General features: G+C 47.6%; 1 protein-coding gene across 7 annotated transcripts in view; it reads right to left on the bottom strand.

Moving 5' to 3' along the window:
- The window catches only part of MAP4 (microtubule associated protein 4), a 159,193-nt gene that overhangs the window by 33,578 nt on the left and 104,415 nt on the right, over nt 1–21,200 (bottom strand). For all 7 annotated transcript variants that reach the window (XM_051610991.1, XM_051610986.1, XM_051610984.1 and 4 more), the window contains exons 11-13: nt 20,455–20,592; nt 19,492–19,659; nt 13,973–18,325 (exon numbers count right to left, since the gene is read on the bottom strand). In XM_051610991.1, coding sequence (XP_051466951.1) covers nt 13,973–18,325; nt 19,492–19,659; nt 20,455–20,592 — 4,659 coding nt within the window. The remainder of the gene's footprint in view (nt 1–13,972; nt 18,326–19,491; nt 19,660–20,454; nt 20,593–21,200) is intronic.

The raw sequence follows: 21,200 nt of genomic DNA, 5'->3' as shown, positions 1-21,200 counted from the left end.
TCAGCGAGGTGACAGTCCCAACCCTGGAATTTCTGCTATTTCAGAGCAGATGTTTCAAGTTGGAGGAAATTTGAAGAAACTGAGTGAAGGCAGGCGGTGAGGGCAGGGGGAATGACACGGCTTGTCTAAGTGACACCAGCAGGGCTGACATCTTAGGTACGTGGAATAAATCACACAAGAGCTGATCCACTATGTGCACATGAATCAGACCCGTTGTTTGGTGCAGGAAAACAACACCACTGCTTGTTTGGGTGGGAATCTGCAGCAATTACTGATGAAATAAGGGGCCAGGTCAAGTTCTGCAGCTCAGCTCTGCCCAGGACAGCCAGGATCTCCTTGTTAAAACACCTGCCATGGGCTACAGGAGAGACTGAAATGAAAACACCTTAAAAATAATTTTTAGAATAAAATCGAACTAAATGTGTGTTTATTAACATGCAACTACCTGCAGGAGAGATATATGTCATGTACAATTCTAGGTCACCTTAGAAAAACAGGAGTAGTTGAGGTTTAGCCAAAAAAAACCCCAACCAAACAAGCTCTGGCTGGACAGGAGCGAGGGAATCAGCTTCAGGCAGGGGTTCTGAGGGACGCCAGAGAAATGATTAGAGCCAGGTTGGACAATTCTTTCTGACAGTTTTTAGGATGAAAAAAGGTGCAAATGACAAAAGTTGTTACCCTGAACATAAGCGCCAAGTTCTGAAGGAACAGACAGAACAGGCAGAAAACCAGAGGAATGAGCAGAAGGCAAATGTTACTCCTGGCAGGTAACGTTGAGGCCATCCTGGGGAAACGGTCTTGGGGTGGCAGGAGACCTGCCAGGTGAATGCCAGGATTGGAGCAGGGAAGCTGGTAAGGACATGAATGGGTAATTTAGCCATGAATAAACTGCAGAGGACAGATTGAGAATCAGTCCCACACTGACAGCCAAGGCTGCTGCAGTTATTTTTATTCTAACCACCTCTGTGCTTATTAACAGGGGAATCAAGAGCTCATCACAGAGAGTTTGAAAGTGATTCAGAAATATCCAAGGAATTCTTGTCTGCTTTCTTTTGCATTCCAAAAGTTCTTTCTAAACTACACATCTCTAAAGCAAAGAAAACATTTTATTGTCTCTACTGCAATGTTTTATTCCAGGGGAGAATAAATCCAGAGTTATTTCTTACCAATGCATTGTATGCAGGTGAAGACACCAAAGCAAACCAGGCTGCTGATTTGGGAGAGGAGAGTAAAGGAGAAGTGACAACTCTATCATATTCCTGCCCAGGAAAGCCTGTGAGCTGCCTGCTAACTCAGTCATTCCTGTAGCCCTTCATACTCAGGTTGACGGTTAAAAGGATGATAAACAGCTTTTAAAATAAAGATTGGGAGAGCACAACATTTTAAACTTAGATGCTTAAAAAAAAAAACCCTTGGTAATTTGAATTAACCATCTGTAAAAAGCAACCCAAGCAGAAGACTCGGCGCATTCCCATCTTTCAGTGACCTTTACATCACTGATGCTTGGCCCCTCTGGGCACAACCTGTCAATCCACTTCAGACTATGTCTTAAACATTCCTCTGATGGAAAGATCCCACATATCTGTGCTTTGAAGCAATTCCCTCTTCATCTCGACAGAATTTACCAGCCTGACCAAACATGGTTTCCTCTTTGCCCAAAATGCGAAGCTCTTTGTGGACTTGTCATAGAATCATAGAAATGTTCTGGTTGGAGAAGACCTTGAAGATCATCAAGTCCAACTGTTAACCCAGCACTGCCAAGGACACCAAATCTGCCTTGTTGCAAAAAAGCTTCAGCTGCAGAGCAATGTCAGCAAACATCCCACCACCCCAGGAATTCTGAGACATGAAGGTGAGCACAAACACAGGATTTTCTCTGTGCCACCTTTGCTGCCAACATCACTTTCGCCCATGTCCTGCATAAGCTGTCCAGAAGCCTGGTGACCCTTCTGTGTGTGAGTACAAAGCTGAGCACAGGTACACACACAGGAGCACAGGTCCTGCTTGCACCCAAGCAAATCCATCTCCTGTGTCCTCTCCAACCACAGCCAGGAGATCACTGCACTGCTCTGGTGGCTATCAAGAGGAGAACTGATGAGTCCTGCCTGTCTGAAAGGACTTGACATCTCTGGTGGGGCTCTGAAGGACCAATGTCTGCAATCTGTGACGAGCTGCCACCCAAGCTGACACTGCTTCATCTCAGGCTGCCAGGGTGATTCAGGATCTGTGCAGCCAGCAGACCGTAAGGGACAAAGTAACACTGAGATAATGAGAAGGGAAGAAGATAAGACGTGTTGGCACCTGGGAGTGGAGAGGCTGGTATTGCCACAACCTCCTTCTCCAGACCTGTGACCACCAGTCTTGGAAACTGAAGCACCTCAGTGGATTTGGCAGTGCTGAGTTAAGGGTTGGATGTGATGATCTTAAAGGTCTTTTCCAACCAGAACGATTCCATGATCTTTGATAAATTATTAGAGAAAAGTAACACAGTAAATAGAGGCAGATCTGATTGTGTTGCAAGTAGTTACTGAGAGCTGGAGAAAGGAGGGACAACAGGAGTCAGGACCAACTGACCAACCATTGGGTGTCACTGCCACACCACAAAACCCAAGGAGATACCCAACTCTGGCTCTCCCAGCACACCACCTTGCTCAGAAACTGCCTTTCCACGCTTATCACTCAGCTTGTCAACCCAAATGAAGCATTTGGAAGCTCCACCTGAACAAGGTAACCCCTCTGCCCACCTGCCTGCTACTGTCCCCTCTCACACCGGGGCATTGATTTCAAGTTTTATTTCAGCCCTCTGAAGGTCTAGCAAACCAGCTGGCTACAAAAGTCACAGGATGGAAAAATTCTCATTCCAGTCTTTTGTCTTTACCCCCCGACACGTTTTCTTTCTCTCCCCGTGTGAAGCTCTTGTTAATACAGACGGCAGACAAAGCACACACACCATCCTCACGCCCAACATCTGGGAAAAAAAGCAGGTTGACTGCTGGCTGGATCTGGCAAGAGGCACAGAGATGTTTTTCCAGGCTGGAAAACAAAGATTAACTACTCTCCTCACAGATTTTGAATCTGGGAAGACTGAGCTCACGCACCAGGGCACTACTGAAACAACGAAACACTGCAAAACCAACCGCGCTGCTATTGACACTCAGCAGTGGGGAAGGCTCCATTGTCACTGGGGTCTGGGGAGAGAGCTTCCAGAAAGCAATGGGGAAATTCCACTTGGAATTTCAGCACTGATAAAAGAAGAGCTTCACCACGGAAATCATCCTACCCATTTACTCTTGCTGGCCCCTTCCGAGGGAAAGAGCAAAAGGTGCTAAAAAAGCTGAATGCTCAGGCACATCCCACAGATCTTCTCAAAACAGGCTGGAAGGTTTTAACTTTGACAATGTCCTCACTCTGCCGAGCCAGCCTGCAAACCAGAAGGGCACCTGTGCTGGCAAGAGGGAGTGGCAAGAGGATACTGAAGACAGACCCAAGGATACTACAGGTTTTAGCACCAGATTCAGGATCCCAGCAAGGAATTCATGGCTGGTGCTGCAACAGATTTTAAAATTAAACACAATTATTTAATTTTTTTTACATTTCCCCTCCATTTTCAGCTATCCAGAAAGACATCCCTTGTTCTAACGACAGGAACCTGAACCCTGTGGGTCTTTCCAGGTGCACTGAGCTGCCCTCCCTGTCTGCAGTCCTGACTCTGTTAGTTGCTTCTTAGCTACTGTCTGCTCGCTCCCCAGGAAGGTAAAAATTAGCAACATACCATCACGTGGCAGGTCTCCTTGCTTGGGAGACAGAGAGCTCTGCACACTGCTGACCTCAATTTCTTTTCTTTCCAGTGGAGCAGTTTTGCTGGATTCCATCTCAGTGCATTTGCTCTTGGGAGAATCCAACCCAGCAGCTCCATCGGTGGCATTTCTCTTCTCCCCCTTCCCTGCTGCTTCCTCCTTCTCTTTGTCCTGGCTGCTGATTTCAGGGATTTGCTCCAGCTTGCTGTGATACAAGCTCGGGCTGCTCAGCTCTTTCTTCCCCGAGTTGCTCCCGCTGTTCAACTCCTCTCTCTTCTTGGCAGCGGGTTCCTCTGCCAGGAGGGATGGCTGCTCCTTCCCCAGCAGGCTGGGCAGCCCTGAGCTGCAGACAGATGTTTGCTCCTCTGATACGGTCATTGACCTCTTCATGGGAGCGCTGGGCTTCCTGGCAGTGGGGCTGGAGCACTGGGTCAGGCTGCTACCAGGAGAGAGCAAACCAGTGGCCACGTCTTCTCTAAGCACCGGCTCAGGGTATTTATCTGCCAGGTTAAGGGCGAGGGGCACGGACAAGTGAGAGCACTCGGACATGGCACGCCTCATCGCCTTCCTTTGGTGGGCAGCCCTGTTCAGAAAGCTGCCATCCTCATCCACACAGCCCAGCTTGTCTTCCATCTCCTCCTCCATTTCAGCGGCGTTATTGAAGTAACTACTTTTGGAGTCATCTTGTGCAAGCTCTACGGTGGTTGTCGGAGGTTCTGGCTTGGATGCCATGGAAGAAGAAAATCCACTCTGCACGTAGCTGTCATTGACCACCCCAAGCACACAATAGCTGGGGGCTCCATCTTTTTTCACGGATGCTTCTTTAGCCCCCGAATCATTAGCCAGGATAGGGTGGAAATTTGGATTCCAGACACTGATGTCCTTTTCCTTCCCGCTTTTGCTGGGATCGCTCTCCGACACAGCCAGGTTGGGCAGGTTTGGGGCTGCCTGGCATTTGTTCTCCATTCCAGCCTTACCAGCTGCTTTCTCCTGGTCGGTGATGGCTTCATTTTTACCCAGCCCGGGACCAGGTTTTTCAGCTCCTGCCTGTCCCACGTGAAATTCTGTAGCTTTTGGGTTTGCAAAGTTCCCTTCTGCAGAAGGGAACGTTTCGGAAATCAGAGACCAGCTCTCAAGGTGACCTGCAGCTGCCTGGTATTTTTTGCCTTGCACCTCAATTTCTCTTTTGTCTTTCTGAGCTATTTTTAGCTCTTTGTCTAGTTTCCCTTCAAAGAAGCAGAGCTTGTCCTCATCCGTGAAGCCAGCGCTCTTCACCAGCCCATCCTTCATCGGTCCCCCCGCGTTCACGTTCAAGCCAATCTCATTCAGCTTCCCCTCAGTCCTCTGCCACTCGAACTCCGTTTTGCTGAAGTCTTTCGGGGACTCCATGCAGAGGAAGGCTTCCTGGAAGCTCTCTGTGTTCTTGCCCTTGCACAGCTGGCTGTACTCGGAGAGCGATGCCGGCTGCTTGTTGGAGAGAGACATCTCGCCTGGCTCCGCGTCCTCCCGGGGGCTGGAAGAGCAGCTCGGAGCAGCCGAGCTCACGGGCTGCCGGCGCCGCTGACGACACACCATGCCCCTCTATTCATGACAAAACTCCTTCCTCCCCACCCCCTGCCTGCCACACGCCTTCATTTGCTGGATTCAGCCACTAGTTCAAAGGAAACCGTCAGATTCTTCCCTTGTGTGAAAAAAGAAAGCAAGCCCAGAAGAATGCACTTCCACGGAGGAATGTCCATCTCCGGTGAGACGCTTTGATCAGCTCAGAGGGAATGATTGTTTCTCTGATGGGCTGTGACACACTGCAGGGAGAACGGCCATCTCCTTTTTCTCTGTCAAACCTCATTATGATCAATGCATTTATAAGTATTAATTCCTGCTGGTGAACCACTCTTAAGAATACTTAGGAAGGAAGGTCAGCGATTTTCCTCCCCTTAAAGAGCAACAAAACAACCCCCCCCCCATAACAAGCCCAAGCCCAGCCAGTCCAGCAGAGAATGGCCCCTTTCACGGCAGAAGGGCTTTGTTTTCAGTGAATTTTAATGTATTCTTTTGGAGTCAACACTGATCACAAGTGTTGCTGTAATGAGGATTTCACAAGCCACAAACCGTGTCGCCCACACAAACAAAGCTGAGAAGGATGAAATGGGACAGGTTAGGAGAGGGTTTGTAGCCTTCCATACTGTGAATTTGATTTTTAATTTTTTTTTTTTTTTAATGTGAACATAACTTAGAATATTTTTGAGCTGCATTTTTTATAATTTTATTTAATTCACACCTAGAATTTCACATTTTATGTTGACTATTCCAGGCCAGTCTCAACACATAGCAAGTGCACTACCTGCCGCCCTGCCAAGCCTCTGTATCCAGCCTCCTCCACGAGGTTTTTCTAACCATGACTCTTGATTTGGGCTCTTGTTCCCCTGCTCAAACTAGGAGCCCACACGAGAGGGCTGAAGATCACTTCCTGCCACTCTGCTCTCTGGATTGCACCAGTGTCTTTTCCTCTTAAGTGCCTGGTACCCATTATTCCTGGGCTAAGGCAAATTTTCTGCTTTGAAGCAGGTTACAATACTCCCCGGGCACCAAGACACTCCAGCCCTTGCAGCTGAAGCAGTAAAACGACTCCCTGCTGCAGTTCAACTGAGCAGAAATGTATTTTTACACCCTGAGACTGCAGCTACAGCACACCCCCTGAATTGAACCTGCTGCTGGGAAATGCTACAATCCACACATTTATCTGCTTGTATTTAAGCTTTGGATTTAAGACACTGCTATATTTAAAAACAATGACTAAGGAACTGTAAGCTATATGAATCTTTCATGACACCCTCTAATTAACCAGAATAGTTCCACCCACAAAGCCTCACTCCTCAAAAGGCCTCCACAGTTTTTTCTGTACTTTTAAATATTCCTCAGTGCCTTGCTAGTGGGAAATGGGACCTTAGCTCAAGGATTCTCTCTCCGAACTGAGGGAGGACTAATGTTTACAAGCACTTCAGTCTGCTCCCCAGAACAGCTGACCTTGAAGCCACCTAATCCCATGTAATTACTGTCATTCCTCTCTCAACTCCAGAACCAGATTCCTGCAGCAAACCTCAACCCATTGGCAATCCCTTAATGCTCTTCACCAGGAGTGACTTGGTAAAGGGACCTGAAACCACCTAGTGGGTTTTGACTTGATTTCTCTTTTTTTATTTTTTAAGCAAACAGCTACCACTTATGACAGACAGAGAAGAAAACCCACATTGATTTTAGGGCTGGTACTTGAGAGCCCAGGATCACAGAGATTTGCATCCCTGGAAAGAAAAGCCTGACTCACAACATCAATATGTGGCCGGTAACAGGCACCACTGCTAATTTATTGAGTAAGGCTTTATTTAAAGTAGGAAATGAACCATGTTCAATACCTGAGCTACTGAGAAGCAGGAGAATGCTTAGCTATGAAAAATCTCTAAAGTCATCCAATATTTAATCTCCCAGGACATTAATGGAGGCATTGCAGAGTTCATACACTGAAAGCTTTTCAACAGCTTCATCCCGCCCATACCATGTTGTTTCCAGATGCTCATTCTCAGTTCCAGTGCCCAAGCCTCTACCAAAAGCATTTTTATTTTCAATTTAATAATATTCTGCTTCTGAAGCTACACCATGGTGGTTGTGCTGAGCTTTCAGAAAGACCAGAAGTCACCAACACTCACAACATGCAACCTGACACCGGAGCTTTGGCCCCAGTAGATTCTGACAAAACTCAAATTTTCTAAAGAATTATAAGAGAAGCAGTACTGGTCAATGAAAGATAGGCAGAAAGGGTGGGAGGATGCTCAGATGCTCAACAAGATGATGCTGAGGATGCTCAACAAGAGTTGGGCAGATTTTGAAAAACAGTTCCAGTGAGGAAGGGCCCATGAGAAAGCTGGGTGAGAAGGGTAAGTCAGACCTCCTGAAAGGAAGCCACCCACTGGTTCTACCCTTTGGGCAGCTCTGAGGGAGATTTCAGACTCTCCAAGTATCAAATCTGGGCTTTCAGAATCCTCTTGGCTCTCCACCATCTTTCTGTTCAAGGATGTGACAGATAATGGCAGTGAAACAGTCAGAAGCTCTTGCAAGTCAGACCCTGGTCCAGCTTCTGGATGTGGAGATTCATCCACTGCCTGGAGCTTCTCACAGCCTCCCCGTGGCCAGAGAGCAGCCTGCTTCAAAAGGAGGGGGTTGTGTTTTGTCTTCACATCCTCTGACCATCAGCAAACCCTGCCTTTTCTTCCAGGTACAGCTGACACAAGTGAGCCTGCCAAGGGAGCTGAGCACATCTCTCCCCACCAACACCAAAAACATCTGTAGGCATTTATCTGAGCTCCTATTGTGTATCTTGATGCTTATATTGCCTCTCTGAGCATGAGCCTTTTCCAAGGGAAGACACACCCGTGTGCTGAAGAAACTGCCAAGAATCTCTCCCCACTTCCCTGGGCTTCACCAGGTACAATGTATATAACACTGGTGAGTGCCAAGAGCCAGAGCAGCCCGAGGTCACCACGTCACCACTTCGTACCCAATCTGCAGCTCCAGCCTCAGCAGATGAATCACCCCAGTGCTTCTATTTTTGCTTCACTCCCCAAGCTGTTACTTATCCCCTCTAATGCCTTTTTTTTTTTTTTTTTAATCTAACACCATGGTTTCTGTGCAATCCTTCGCAGCCGTTTCTAAGGCAACGTCACTTTCCAGGATGATGAGCTGCTCTTTGCCAGCACCTCCAATTAATGTGATCTCTAATTAAGTGTTATTACCAATTACAGCCAGTGATTGGACTGATCAGAGCCATCAAGGACATGCTCTGTCTATAAAAGCCAAGACCATAAACTGCACTTTACCCACTCGCTGCTCTGGGTGTTCACACACACACACACAAGACGCGCGTGTTGTGCTGCTCAGCCAAACACCCTGCCTGGAAATCCAGCCTCACGTTCTACAGGACAGGACATTTACAGCTCAAACCCCATTTCCTTGAAAATTTACAGACAACACAATAAAAACCAGCCAATACCAGAGTGAAAATGCACACAAAGAGAGTCTCCAGCTTAAAATATCACCAGTGTTGGGTTAACGAAGGAGTGTTTGATGGTGGAAACTGAAAAGAGGCAAAGCAAAGTCAACTGAGTGATACACAAGCAAGGAACCAAGGGAAGATGAGGCTTGAAATTCAGATATCCCCTGGGAGTTGAACAATATCACTAAGGAAATGTGCTCAATGTTCTTAACCTGGCCAAATTTACAAAGTGTATTTGTTTTGTTCCCAGCTTTTCTTGAGAATCAGTGTCAAGGATGAGCAGGAATATACATAAAGGAAGAACCCAAAGCTTAGGAAGTGCCAGCCAAAAATGATGTGGTCCCAGCTTAAAATGAGAGCTGCTGCATCACAGAGAAGAAGCCAGCAGCAATCTAACACATGGTACAAAACCAACACCAACTGGAAAACAAGGATGGGCACATGGAGTCCTGACAAGTGCTTGAGTAATTCAGAGCCACCACTGATTCAACAGGACAAAAAGGCTTTCAAACATCCCGTCTGCAAGCTACAGATCTGCAGAGATACCCCCTGAGCTCAACCCACCTTTTAGTTATGGATAGAACCGGTTCCACAATAAAACTCCCTGTTAAAGCTGGACCAAATACAAACACAAGTGCAAAAATTTTGGGGAAGAGCAGAAAACAGCCCAGTTCTCTTGCTGCTACATAAATACATTGGGTTCTGGCCTGGGAACTGGCTGGGGCCGTTGTTTGTTTTTTCTTTCTCTCATCCACCTACCTGGGGTAATTAAAAGGTTTTCATTAACGAACAGGCCACACTAGGATGCTATTCTGACCGTTCCAAACATGCTGCATTGGTGAGGATGCTGGCAGGGAGGAGATGCAGGGAGTCACACCCATACAGTCCATCGCGTCCACGGTGCTGATGAGCTGCCATCAGACCAACCCAGGTACAGTTTGGGGTCCCATGAGGGAGTGACAGACACTGCATGACTGAAAGGTTCCTCTGGAAATGCTAAATTATAATAAAAGAACCATTATAATGACACCAGTATAATGGAAACCAGTCAGGAAAAGCAAATATTTAGAGAAAGGGCTTCATGGTGGCTGTAAAAGAACACTGTAATGAAGCAGGGATGGTGTGTCCTGCTCTTCCAACTATCTTCCTGACACACAAGGGATCCAGAGCTGTCCCACTGGGAAATATGCACTGTGTGAAAAGGTGGTTGTGCAAAGGGGCTGCAGGGACAGCTTGTCACCAGCTCAGCTGCAGGGATGGGTGCTGGAAGGACACCCCCTCATGGCAGGACAGAGATTGTGATGGAGGCTTTTGAGGGAAGAGGGAAACCAACATCAGATGGACAATTCAATAGAACCCTCTGGTCCCTTCAAGATGATGGGAGGGCTGGAGCAGCTCTGCTCTGGAGCCAGGCTGGGAGAGTTGGGGTGTTCAGCCTGGAGAAGAGAAGGCTCCAGGGAGACCTGAGAGCACCTTCCAGTGCCTGAAGGGGCTCCAGGAAAGCTGGGGAGGGGCTTGGGACAAGGGCAGGGAGGGATGGGAGCAGGGGGAAGGGTTTCCAGCTGGAAGTGGGAGCTGGAGGTGAGATGTGAGGGAGAAATTCTGGGCTGTGAGGGTGGGGTGGAGACCCTGGCCCAGGTTGCCAGAGAAGCTGTGGCTGCCCCATCCCTGGCAGTGTTGAAGGGCAGGTTGGATGGGGCTTGGAGCAGCCTGGGCTGCTGGGAGGTGTCCCTGCCCATGGCAGGGGTGGGACTGGATGGGCTTTAAGGTCCCTTCCCTCCCAAACCATTCCATGACTCTATGATTCTACGTTTAGGAGCATAAATCAGAACCATGCCCATCTAGACCCCACTGTGGTTACCCCATCAGCTCTTTACCAGCACTGAAGTGCTCAGCAGTGAGTACTGGAACATCCCTCTGACTGACATCCATGAATTTGGCCCCTTCCTGAAGAACTTATGCAAATAAAAAAACGTAAGAAGACACAAAACACAAACCACTGAAACCAATTAATATCTTTTTTAAACAGACTATTCCTTAAGGACAGATTGGAGGAAAAAAAATCTTTTGGAAGTTTCCATGTTGAAATGCAGCTTAAGGAGCAGAGGGAAGAGGGATTGCAGCAGTACAGCTGAATCAAATGGCTCAACACTGGATGGATGAAAAACTGCCATCATTCCCTCCATCAACCACCTCCCTGGAAGAACAGATCTGAGGACCCTGCTTTTTATCCATCTTTCCTAATTGGAGCTGTAATTCCACACAAGGGCTGGTGTAAAGGCTCAGTCCCGTTTTAAAGGCTGATCATTTCTGACATGCTTTGGTTATCATCTCAGCTGCCTCCTGACACTAAAAGGCACAAAACAGTTTTCCAGGAGAATCTGGGGCAGTTCTTACATCAACAAGAACAAAAATGACAAGCAGCAATAAATGCAGGAGATGGATAAGGGATCAAATGCCAAGTGCATTTGGCACAGCCTGGCATCCAGCATTTCTAAACTTCATGCTGCAATGTCAAAATTAGAAAGAAAAGTCAATCACAGAAGTTTGCAGGCCTGGTTTCTAAAAGATACACACAACTTCCACAAGTGAGAGGAATCTGCAGCATTCCTGTTGCCATGACTCCCGAGGGAGCTGGATCACCCAGCTGGTCCCTACTTGAGCAGAACCTACAGGAGCTGATGCAGTTGGGAAATCACCCTGTTATCCTAGGACACACACACTGGTCAACACCAGAGCCTGGCCAAAGAAATTAAAGCTACTCAACTTCAGCAGAAGATCTTCCAAAATATCCACAGGCACTATGCTGGTAGCAGATCCCCAGCTGCCCATCAGAAGGAAAAGCAGCTTACATGGGTGGGTATTAGATGAACTTCACAGCCCAGCCTGACAAATACAGCTGAAGTGTTGGCCAAGTTCTGCTGACAGGTAAAAATAAGAAGCCTTTGAGCAGAGAATTGTTACCTTAGCAGGAGGATAAACTGGCATGTGAGGGTACATACAGTGCATGATCCCATCAGTTTAGTGAATGTTGAAATCTTTGGACTAGATGGCCTTTAAAGGTTCCTTCCAACCCAAACCACTCTGATTCTATAAAAGCTGGACTACAATAATGATCTCCTGCATCACTCTGGCTCCTTCTCTGCCCAGTAAACAAGCACACTCATGTTCACAGGCTTGAAATCTCAACACCTTCCCTCACTGATTTCTGGTTTTACCTTGTGTTCAACCCATGCATGAAGTCACCTTTTCACCCTCAGCTCCAGCCCAAGGCTCTTCCACCCCAATGGTGCCAACTTAGGGATTCAGCCCAGGAGTTTTGCAACTCACTGAACAGCGACTCCGTTACGTTGGGCAGTTGATGGAAGGAGAGACCAGCCTTGGGTACATATCTGGGTAGCAAAGCAAACCTGCTGCCTGCTCCTCCACTGCCACTTCTGCTTTGCCACCCAGCCCAGATGTTGTGTGGTCACCAGGAGGCCACCCCAGGGGCCAGGTCTGCTGCCAGTGCCCCTGGGCACCTGCAAGGGTGCACTGCCCCAACACCCCGTCACTCAGAGCTTCCCTTGACAAAACAACCCTTGAAGTGCTGAAAGGATGAAAGCAACTGGGTATTATTACAGTCCAGTGCAAACCCAGGCCAGGCCAACTGAGAGGGGTAAAGTACCTGCCAACTTACTCACAGGCTGATGTGCCACTCTCAGCCAGGAAACCTTCCTCCCTGCACACACCTCCCCTGTGCAAACCACTCAGGAGGAGCTTTGCTTTTTCACATGGATCTGCTACCAAAATTCTTGCTCCCTTGAATTTAGTTAGCAAAGGAAAGTAAAGACTTCTGGCAGGCAACAGAAAGGTTTTAAAGAGTACTTTTTTTCAAAAAAAAAAAAAAAAGATGCTGCCTTTAGCTTTCCCTGTATTTTGTAGCATCATGCACCAAAGAACATCACTTCTGCAGGCACAAGTTCATGCAGAGAACACCACTCTCACTAAAATAGAACTACTTCAGGTTATGCAACACTCATTAAAATTACAAAACCCCTCAACAACCTGACCAGCATGTTAAGGCACACTCGAGCTCCGGGCTGGTTAAGTTAGTGGCTGCATCATGCAAACTGGCAGCAAGAAACTCTGCAGAATCAGGAGCAGGAACAAACTTTCATGCCTGATGACAAAGCAAAAACTTAGAGCACCTCAGGGCAGGGATAAACTTCCCCAGCCCATCTCAGCAGACTGGAATTCCCAGAAAAGATGCCAGTTCTTTCTGAGGAAGGTGTAGGATGAGAAATAAAAGGGGAGTTTGTCTGTTCCACCTCTATTCATACTACATTCTCCATTTCAAAATTCCTATGAGCTTCATTAAATTCTGTGAAACTAATTCCCTCTCATATCCTAGAGAACAGGGATTTTGATCCCTGGACAGCAGCCAGGTTAAACAGTCCAAAACACGGACCAGCCCATCCAGGGTTCTCAACAGAGAGATAAAATCTTAATATCTGCATCAAGTCCAGCTACTGCTTTCTTAAAACTCTGCTTTGGTAAAGACTCGAAGGAAGCACTTATGGATGTGGCAATTGAAAGTAACTTAGGATAAAGTCACCAACCAACTGCAGGAAGAAAAGCAGAGGATTGCAGTTGGCCTGAGGTAGGATTAGAACCAAACCTGCAACATGGCAGTGATGGAGCACATTTCCTATCCTGGGAATACCCTGTTCCCTGCCTGCTGGGAACCACTGTTTAGTGATCCCGAGGAGCTGCAGCTGCATCGAGGACCAAGGGCACTTCCACCCTGGGGTGACAAGAGCCTAATGTAACTTAACACCAAAAAGTGCAGGTTTACTCCAATATTCTACAGCATGTATGTAAAATGAACTCTGAATGTATTAAAAAAAGATAAAAATAAATCATAACCAAGAGTTCTGAACCTAGACCAAGCTGTCAGACCTTCACACCTCGGGCATTAGCTCTGTGAGACAGGCAAGCGGAACCCACAGCTTTTAAGATCAGCCAAAAACCCACTCATGCCACACTCGCTTGTGCCAGGCAGGATTAAGGACTGTGTACTCATGCCAAGGCACTGCCAAGAGGCTTGCAGGCTGCACCACTGCTGCAGGCTCACGTGGCAAACACACACCTTGCTCTGGCCTCGGCCGCCTCACCCCACCGGGCTTCAGCTGCTTTGGTTTCTCCCGCTCTGGAGCAGCAGCCCTGGCTGGCAGAGCTGGAGCCCCTCTTGACTTTGTGGGTCTCATGTAGCCTTTGAGCTGTTCTGCTGCTTTAACCTTCTCTTTCTTTGCCTCCTTCACAGCTTTTTGCTCACATTCCTCTTCTTTTTCCTTAGTTGAGTCTTGAGGTTTATCTTCTCCAGACTTCAACGCCAGGGCATCCTTCAGGTGAGCCTCCCCAGCATGAGCAGTATCCTGTTCTGCAGGCTGAGAACCACCTTTCTTGTCATCTTTAGGACTTGTTTTGGTTGTTGGGGCAGCTGTCAGATTTAAACCAGCAACCTCTGCTTCAGCTACTTTATCGTTCAAAGTGCCTGGGTGCTCCACTGAGCTCTGCTCACTCTTCCCACCTCCACCAAGCTCAGCTTTATTCTCCACCAGAGCTTCTCCCATGACCTGTGGCTCAGCTGCTCCTGCTTTGTCCTCTGGTACCCCTGCAAGTTCTGGGGGGATGCACCCAGTGTCCTTCTCCCCTGAAGAAATGGTTGCTTCCAGTTTCTCTGTCCCGTTGGCACCTACAGCAGCCGGTCTCTTTTTTGAATCTGCCGCCTTCTGAGGAAGGTCTGAGGAAGTGGCTTCAGTGTTTGGCTTTTTATCAGGGGTTCTTAGCTCTTTATCAGGGGTTCTTAGCTCTTTATCATCCACTTTTGTCTCAGGAGAAAGCTGAACTTTGTCCTTCTTCAATTTAACGTCCTGTTTAACCGAATGATCCACAGCAAGAGGCTGACCTGCCCTGCTCCCATCCTGGGAACCAGCCTCTTTGGTTTCACCAACTTTCTTTGAAATCTCTTCTCCAGGCTCTTTGTGTCCCAGATGGATTGGCTGCTCCCGAGATTCCTGTGCCTCCATCTCCTTCTCAGCTCCAGATCCAGGCTCTTTGCTCCTCTTCTCTGCTGCTGCTTCAGCAGGAGGAAGCCCCAAACTTGCTGCACCCTCATCCCTCTGCTTTGGGGAGCCAGAAGAGCCATCCCCAGTGCCAGCAGGGCCAGGTACTGCAGGCTGAGCACAGGATCCCAAGTCACTTCCTTTATTATTCCAGAGCATTGGAGGGCCAATGGGAAAGTTTCTAATATTTCTGTTTTCATCTACAAAATCCATGTCCCCCATTCCATAATCCATTTCAGATCCCTTGGGAGGCTGCACTTCTCTCCTGTTTGCTTTTGGCTCTAGAAAACCAGGCTGATCAGGGGCATTTTTAGCCTTTTTACTATTCCCATCATAACCTCTCTTTTTAGATCTGTCAGTCCCTGTGCCCAAAGTATCATCTGGCACTGCTGGATGCTCTGGGATAGGTAACCCACCCCGCTTGCTGCAAGGAGTGGGACCTTCTGCCTCAGACTTGTCACTTATCTCCACGTCACGAGGAGGAAACATCTCTGCACCAGCTTTAGGCTCCAGAAGGAATGGCTGCTGCACGTTAGCCTCCATCTTTTTGATATTTTTACTACTTGTGTGTGATTTTTCTGGGTCCTGGGGTACAGAAGGAGCAGGTGCTTCTGCAGTACCAGCTGGGCCACTCAGCAGACTCACTGAACTGCTGGAATTAGTCTCTTTGCCTTTACTGAAAGACTGAGTTTGGTTCATTTTTCCCACCTCTTCCCCTACCACAGGGATGTCACCCGCACCCAGCACAACAGAGAACTCAAGGCCATTTCCAGCCTTCTTGCCTTTCATGTCTCTACTTTTTTTCTTAGGCTTGTCCATCACCAGTTCCCTGCTGGGACTCTGTACCCCAGCAGAGTCTGCCCTGGGCTCTGGGAGCACCTTGGATGTATCCAGCTCCTTACCTTCATCCATGGGCCAAGTTTTTTTAGTGCTGAGTACTTCTGGCTCTGCTGGCTCTATTTTATGACCTGAAAGAACTGGCTGATTAGAGAAACATCTATTTCCACCCTGGATGTCAGGCTTCTCCACCACCTCTTTGCTTATACCTGTCAGGTTCTCTCCCAAAAGCTCTCTTTCAAACCCAGACACCTTATCCTTATCAAAGACACTGTCTTTTGTGCTTCCAGTCACCTTTGCTTTGGTTGGAAGACTGCTTGTCTCCACCCCAGCCTCCAGACCAGCTGCCTGCCTCACAGGACTCATGCCTGGCTTCTTCCTTTTCCCATCACTACATCTCTTCCTGGGTTTGTCTGGGGCTGCAGCAGCACTTATTAGAACAGACTCACTTGCAGCAGTAATTCCAGCCTCCTTCCCTTGAGTCATGGAATTTACCTCATTTTTACTGACTGTGTCAGCCAAAGCCAAGGGCTTTGCCTCCTCCCTCCTGCTCTCCTGCAGGAAGGGTTGGCCTGAAGCACCCAAATCAGCCATTTCACTTCTGCCACCATTTTCTTTAGGCTCCTCTGCCACCAGTGCAATGGGCTGTGGCATCCTGGTGACATCTGATGTGTTCTCCTGAAAACACTCAGCAGCAACACAGCCCCTCTCTCTGCCTTTCTCACTACCTTCCTGAGTTCTATCAGTTCTACCAGGAAAGCTACTCGGCTCCATTTTTTGCTCAGGAAAAGGCTGCTGGAAAAAACTCCTTTCTCCTCTTTTACTTCTCCCATCACTACCCCTTTTTTTTGGCTTATCTGCAGGATAAGCACGAGCAACACCAACTGAGGGGTGTTCTGCAGCAAACCCTCTGCCTTTCTCAGGGAAAGGTGTTTCTTTCACAGGCTCATCTGTCCTGAGGCCATCAGGCACTTTGCTTCCATCTTCCCAGGGCATCAGCTGCTCAGAGGAGCTTTTGGATTTTTTCACTTTCCCTTCACCACGCTTTTTTTTAGGTCTGTCCAGCCCACGTGCAGCACTGGGATCTTTTCCAGTCTGCTGCTCTAATGCAGTAAAGCCCTTCCCTTTGTTGTGGTCAGGGGACTCTGCTACCACCACTCTGTCCACTGCTTCAGCAGAGCTGGGATGTTTGGTTGCATCAGACTTTGCTGCCAGAAGAAAGGGCTGCTCTGAAACCCCACCAGCCTTTCTGGTCTGCAAAGCAGGAAGCTCCTCGGGTTGTGGTGAAGCTGGAACAGGCATTTTGGTGGGCTCTGCTGGAGTCTTCAACATTCCCCCTGCAGTACTGAGGTCAATGGCCATGCACTTATCAGAGGACACTGGCTGAGTTTCAGAAGCTGCCTTGGGCTGGTTGAGAAGCTTGCCCAAGGGGGCTGCAGCCTCTAGAAGAGCGGGATGCTTGAAGGATTCATTCTCAGCCCCTTGGCTTTTCTTCTTTGCTGCTGCTTCCAGCGACCCACTGGAAGTCTGAAGCTCAGGGTGGGCAGTGTCACGGAAGGCTTCATGCCTGGGAGATGTGCATTTAGCCTCCTTCTCCTTGCCAGGGAGGAGCAATTCTGGAGGTCTGGTCTCCACAGGAGTTTCTGCTTTGCTTAGAGCGATTGCTTCTGAAGGAGATGGTGTCTGGTTGGCACCTCTGGGCTCCCTGCACTCCCTCTTCTCATTTTTATCACGAAAATCTCTTTCACCAGGCTGGGTTGGCCCCTTTGCTGGAACAGGTTCTCCCACCTGAGCCTCTCCTGCCTGCTGCAAAGGAACCTCTTTTCTTTTGCCTTTAGACTGCAACATCAAACGTTCATCTCTCCTTTCTCCTGTGCTCCTGACATCTCCATTTTTGGCATCCAAGACAGATTCTAAAGGTGTGCTGGGTTTCTGGGCCTGCAGTCCTGGTGCTGGCACTGAGAGCACATTTTGCTCCTCCAGGATATGACTCCCTGGTCTTATTTTGGCCTCCTTTGGCACATGTGAAGTTCTGCTTCCTGAGGCTGTCGGCTGCTCTTTGCCAGCTCCAGCAGGCACAACAGGACAGACATCTGGGTCTTGCAACTCAACAGCAAAGGGAGGATTTCTAGGAGCTTTTGAGACCGTCACATTTTCATCCCAGAACTCCATTGTCCTTGGCAGCTGGTTTCTCTTCTGTTTGGGTTTCTTTTTCTTTTTCTTCACAATGGCCAGAGAGCCTTCCAGCTCCCAGCTCTCCCTCAGGCCATCTCTGCAGCTCTGCACACATTCTGACCCCGCGCTGGATGGCTGCTCAGCTGCCTTGGTATGTGACACCCTAGTGCCAGGGGAGCTTCCAGCACCACATCCGTGTTCCACTATGGAATAGGGATCTACTTTTGGGTCAGGACTCTTCTGGTGTGGGAGACCTACGAGACGTTCCTCTGGTACATCTGCAATAGGCACTGGAGCAGGTTTTGCTCTGCCAAACCTGCGCTCCCTTGATTTGTTAGCTTGCCTTATTTGTGCAGTGGGGAGACCTGGAATACAGGAAGCCTGCTCAAACATTGAGGCAACTAATTGCTTAAAAAAAAAAATAATCAATACGCTATTTAAAGTACATACATGTAAGATTTTAGCCACCTAAAACAGTCCAGACAGTCACATATGCAGATTTTCCAGCACCGACACCACCCTAATTCCAAAGCCACCTCAGCAGAGCTGGGATAGACACTTCCACACAAAGCCTGTTTAAACCACTACCCATAAATAAGTCAATACTATTTAAAAAGCCACAGTTCCTGATACATGCTCTTACCCCACCGAAAAGCAACAGTTCTTGTGAGGACATGCTATTGCTTTTTAAAAATGCAGAAAGGATCCATTTTGTCTCAGCAAGACAAGGCAGGAGGGGCACTTTTTATATCTCTAGCTGGCATCCTTCCAAAGTGGGGGGAAAAAAAAAATAGAAGTTGAGTGGAAAGATGAGACTCGGGAAGAGAGAAGGGGCTTGGTGGGGAAGGGGGAGCAGAGGAGCTGCGTGCCCCCAGCACCCAGGGTGGGAGCAGCAGAAGGCAGAGCTGCTGGGCCCAAATGTGCTGTGCTCCCTTACAGGCAGCACCAGGTTTCCTCAGCTACAAGCCACTGGTTTTAGGGAGAGCCTCAGTCCTTTGTCAGAAAGGCCTGGCCCACAAATCAGCCTCCAGACACCAATGTAAGCAAGAACAGCTCACAGGAGAGGCTGGGTTAGTGGAGCAGGAGGGGGGAAAAAAAAAAATAAAAAATCACATTTTTCCTTTGGTAATTACAAAACTCAATTTGGAAGGAGGTCTGCACTAGGAATATTGTAATAAGAATTAATGGTCCTTTTTAATGCCAGGATAAAAAGCTAGCAGTAATGGCAAAAAGATGGTGAGCTTTGAAATTCTACAGCAGAACAGCTATTAGCCAGGCCCAGTGATAAAGTACCAGCAGCACCAATATTTGGGTTTTTAGTCCAGTGAACATGGAAGGGAAAAGACTATCTAAGAGGGCAGGGATTAGAGGCAAAGTGCAAGGAGAATCACCGAGGAAAGCAAAGAACTGCAGAGCTGCCTGGTGCAAAAAGATTTCTGCTTGCTCAAGTGGCAAGGCAGCCAGCAGGAAAAGGTGAAAAGTTCCCAGAGGATATTGTCATTCTAAAATTGACTTATTGTTTATATTCTACCTGTGGGCTCTGGCAGGGTTTTTTCTTCCTGAGGTTCTGTGTGTTGAACATGGTTGTGTTCAGCCTCCTCCTTTTGTTTCTCTGTAACAGTGACATCCACGGTGGGAACAGGCTTTTCTGGAAGGTCTTTATTTTCTAGTGCAGCAGCTTCTTTTGCTTCTATTGGAACTGAAAGATGAGAAATATGCAAGGAGTGCTTCAGTTTTTAGGAATCCAGGCAACCTGCGGTCTAAAAGCAAGCCTTAAAAAGGGTACAGGTTTGGTTTTTAGTAGGGATGAAGTTCATAAGGTAGAGTAGCCTGCTGGGTATTATCTGCTCACAGCTTAAGCAGCAATTTTATATTCTGGCAGACACACCAAGGTGGAGGTAAAACAAGAAGCCAAGACTGGCTTGAGGCTTCAGCTCAGGGTGAAGGTTTGTTTGGGTTTTATTTCTCCCTCTTTGTAATCAACTGAATACAGACTATTCCAGCTTCCCACTGGAATTCAAATCCAGAATATGCTTCATTATCAGCCTGGAGTCCCTGTCTAATGCTCATCATCTAGTATTCATACCCACCTCAGCAGATATTCATGCAGACACTACAAAATGCCCAGCTACACACAATTAGAACAAGCTGGAATTTGTAAGACATAATTACATCAGGGAACAGTTCTAGATGTAATTAATTTTATTTAAATTTTAAATAGGAATAAAAACGATGGCGGACCCTGGTTCAGCTATGGATGAGGGAGAAAAAGACAATTTATGTGATGGGAATTTCAGATGTGAAAACTCCCATCTATTTATAACAACCCCCACATCTGCACACACCAAGAACCTTCTTGAAATTAAACATTTGTTGCTTTGTCTTTGGTAAGGACAGGAGAAGAGTGTCTGTGAGGAGGAACTTCAGTGGTGGGGCAGAATTAGCTCAAGCAAAGTGCTGGCTCCAGTTTCCTCCTGGGGTCTGCATTTCTCACCTGCTGGTTGGGAAAGGTGGTTTGTCTGCTCTGGAAGATGCTCCTGGTGCTGGTTGGGAGGTGCTCTGAGGTCTTTAGCTTTCTCTGAGGGATCAACACAAGGTTCTGGGACTTTGGATTCCACATTTGCAGTTGCTTCTGCAAACAGAATATAAAGGATAAAAATTCGTATTGTTTTAAATTTAGATCAGACGAAGCGAGATAAAAATCACTCCCTCACCTAATTCTCATCTTCCACAAGAAATGAAAGGTTTTCCCCACTTTTAAAGCAGTGGCAATCTGCTTTCTGGGATCACCTTCCCCCAGCTCTCCCCTCCTGAAAGCCTCAGTGTCCTGCTAAAGCAAATCTTCCTGTGCTGGCTGGTATTTACTCCTTCACTCACCCACCTAGGCCTCCCAGTTACTACATTCTAGTAGGGATTGGGGTGTTTTTGTTAAAACTTCTTTCTTTTGAAATGTATTCCTATCATTAAACTGAAGAGCATTAGAAATAAGAAAGAAAACATCTCGCTCCAACTTTTCAATGAGAAATGTCACCAAATTATCAACAAATCTACCAGTCTCTTCAGAAACCATTTTGGAGATAAGAATCTTTGTTTGGAAACATTATTTTTCACAGGATCTGTGGAGATTTCAGTATAAGCAGAGGATGAGAGTGAGACAAAAATAAGTACCAGTAGAGAGGAACTAAAATGTCTCTGGGGCTGTCCTAAAAACCAAGCACCACTGCTGAGAAAGCCAAGTAA

The sequence above is a fragment of the Apus apus genome, chromosome 2 (genome assembly GCF_020740795.1).
Source record: "Apus apus isolate bApuApu2 chromosome 2, bApuApu2.pri.cur, whole genome shotgun sequence".
Taxonomy (NCBI): Eukaryota; Metazoa; Chordata; class Aves; order Apodiformes; family Apodidae; genus Apus; species Apus apus.
The sequence above is the reverse complement of the archived record's forward strand: the minus strand, read 5'-3'. Positions and strand labels throughout refer to the sequence as shown.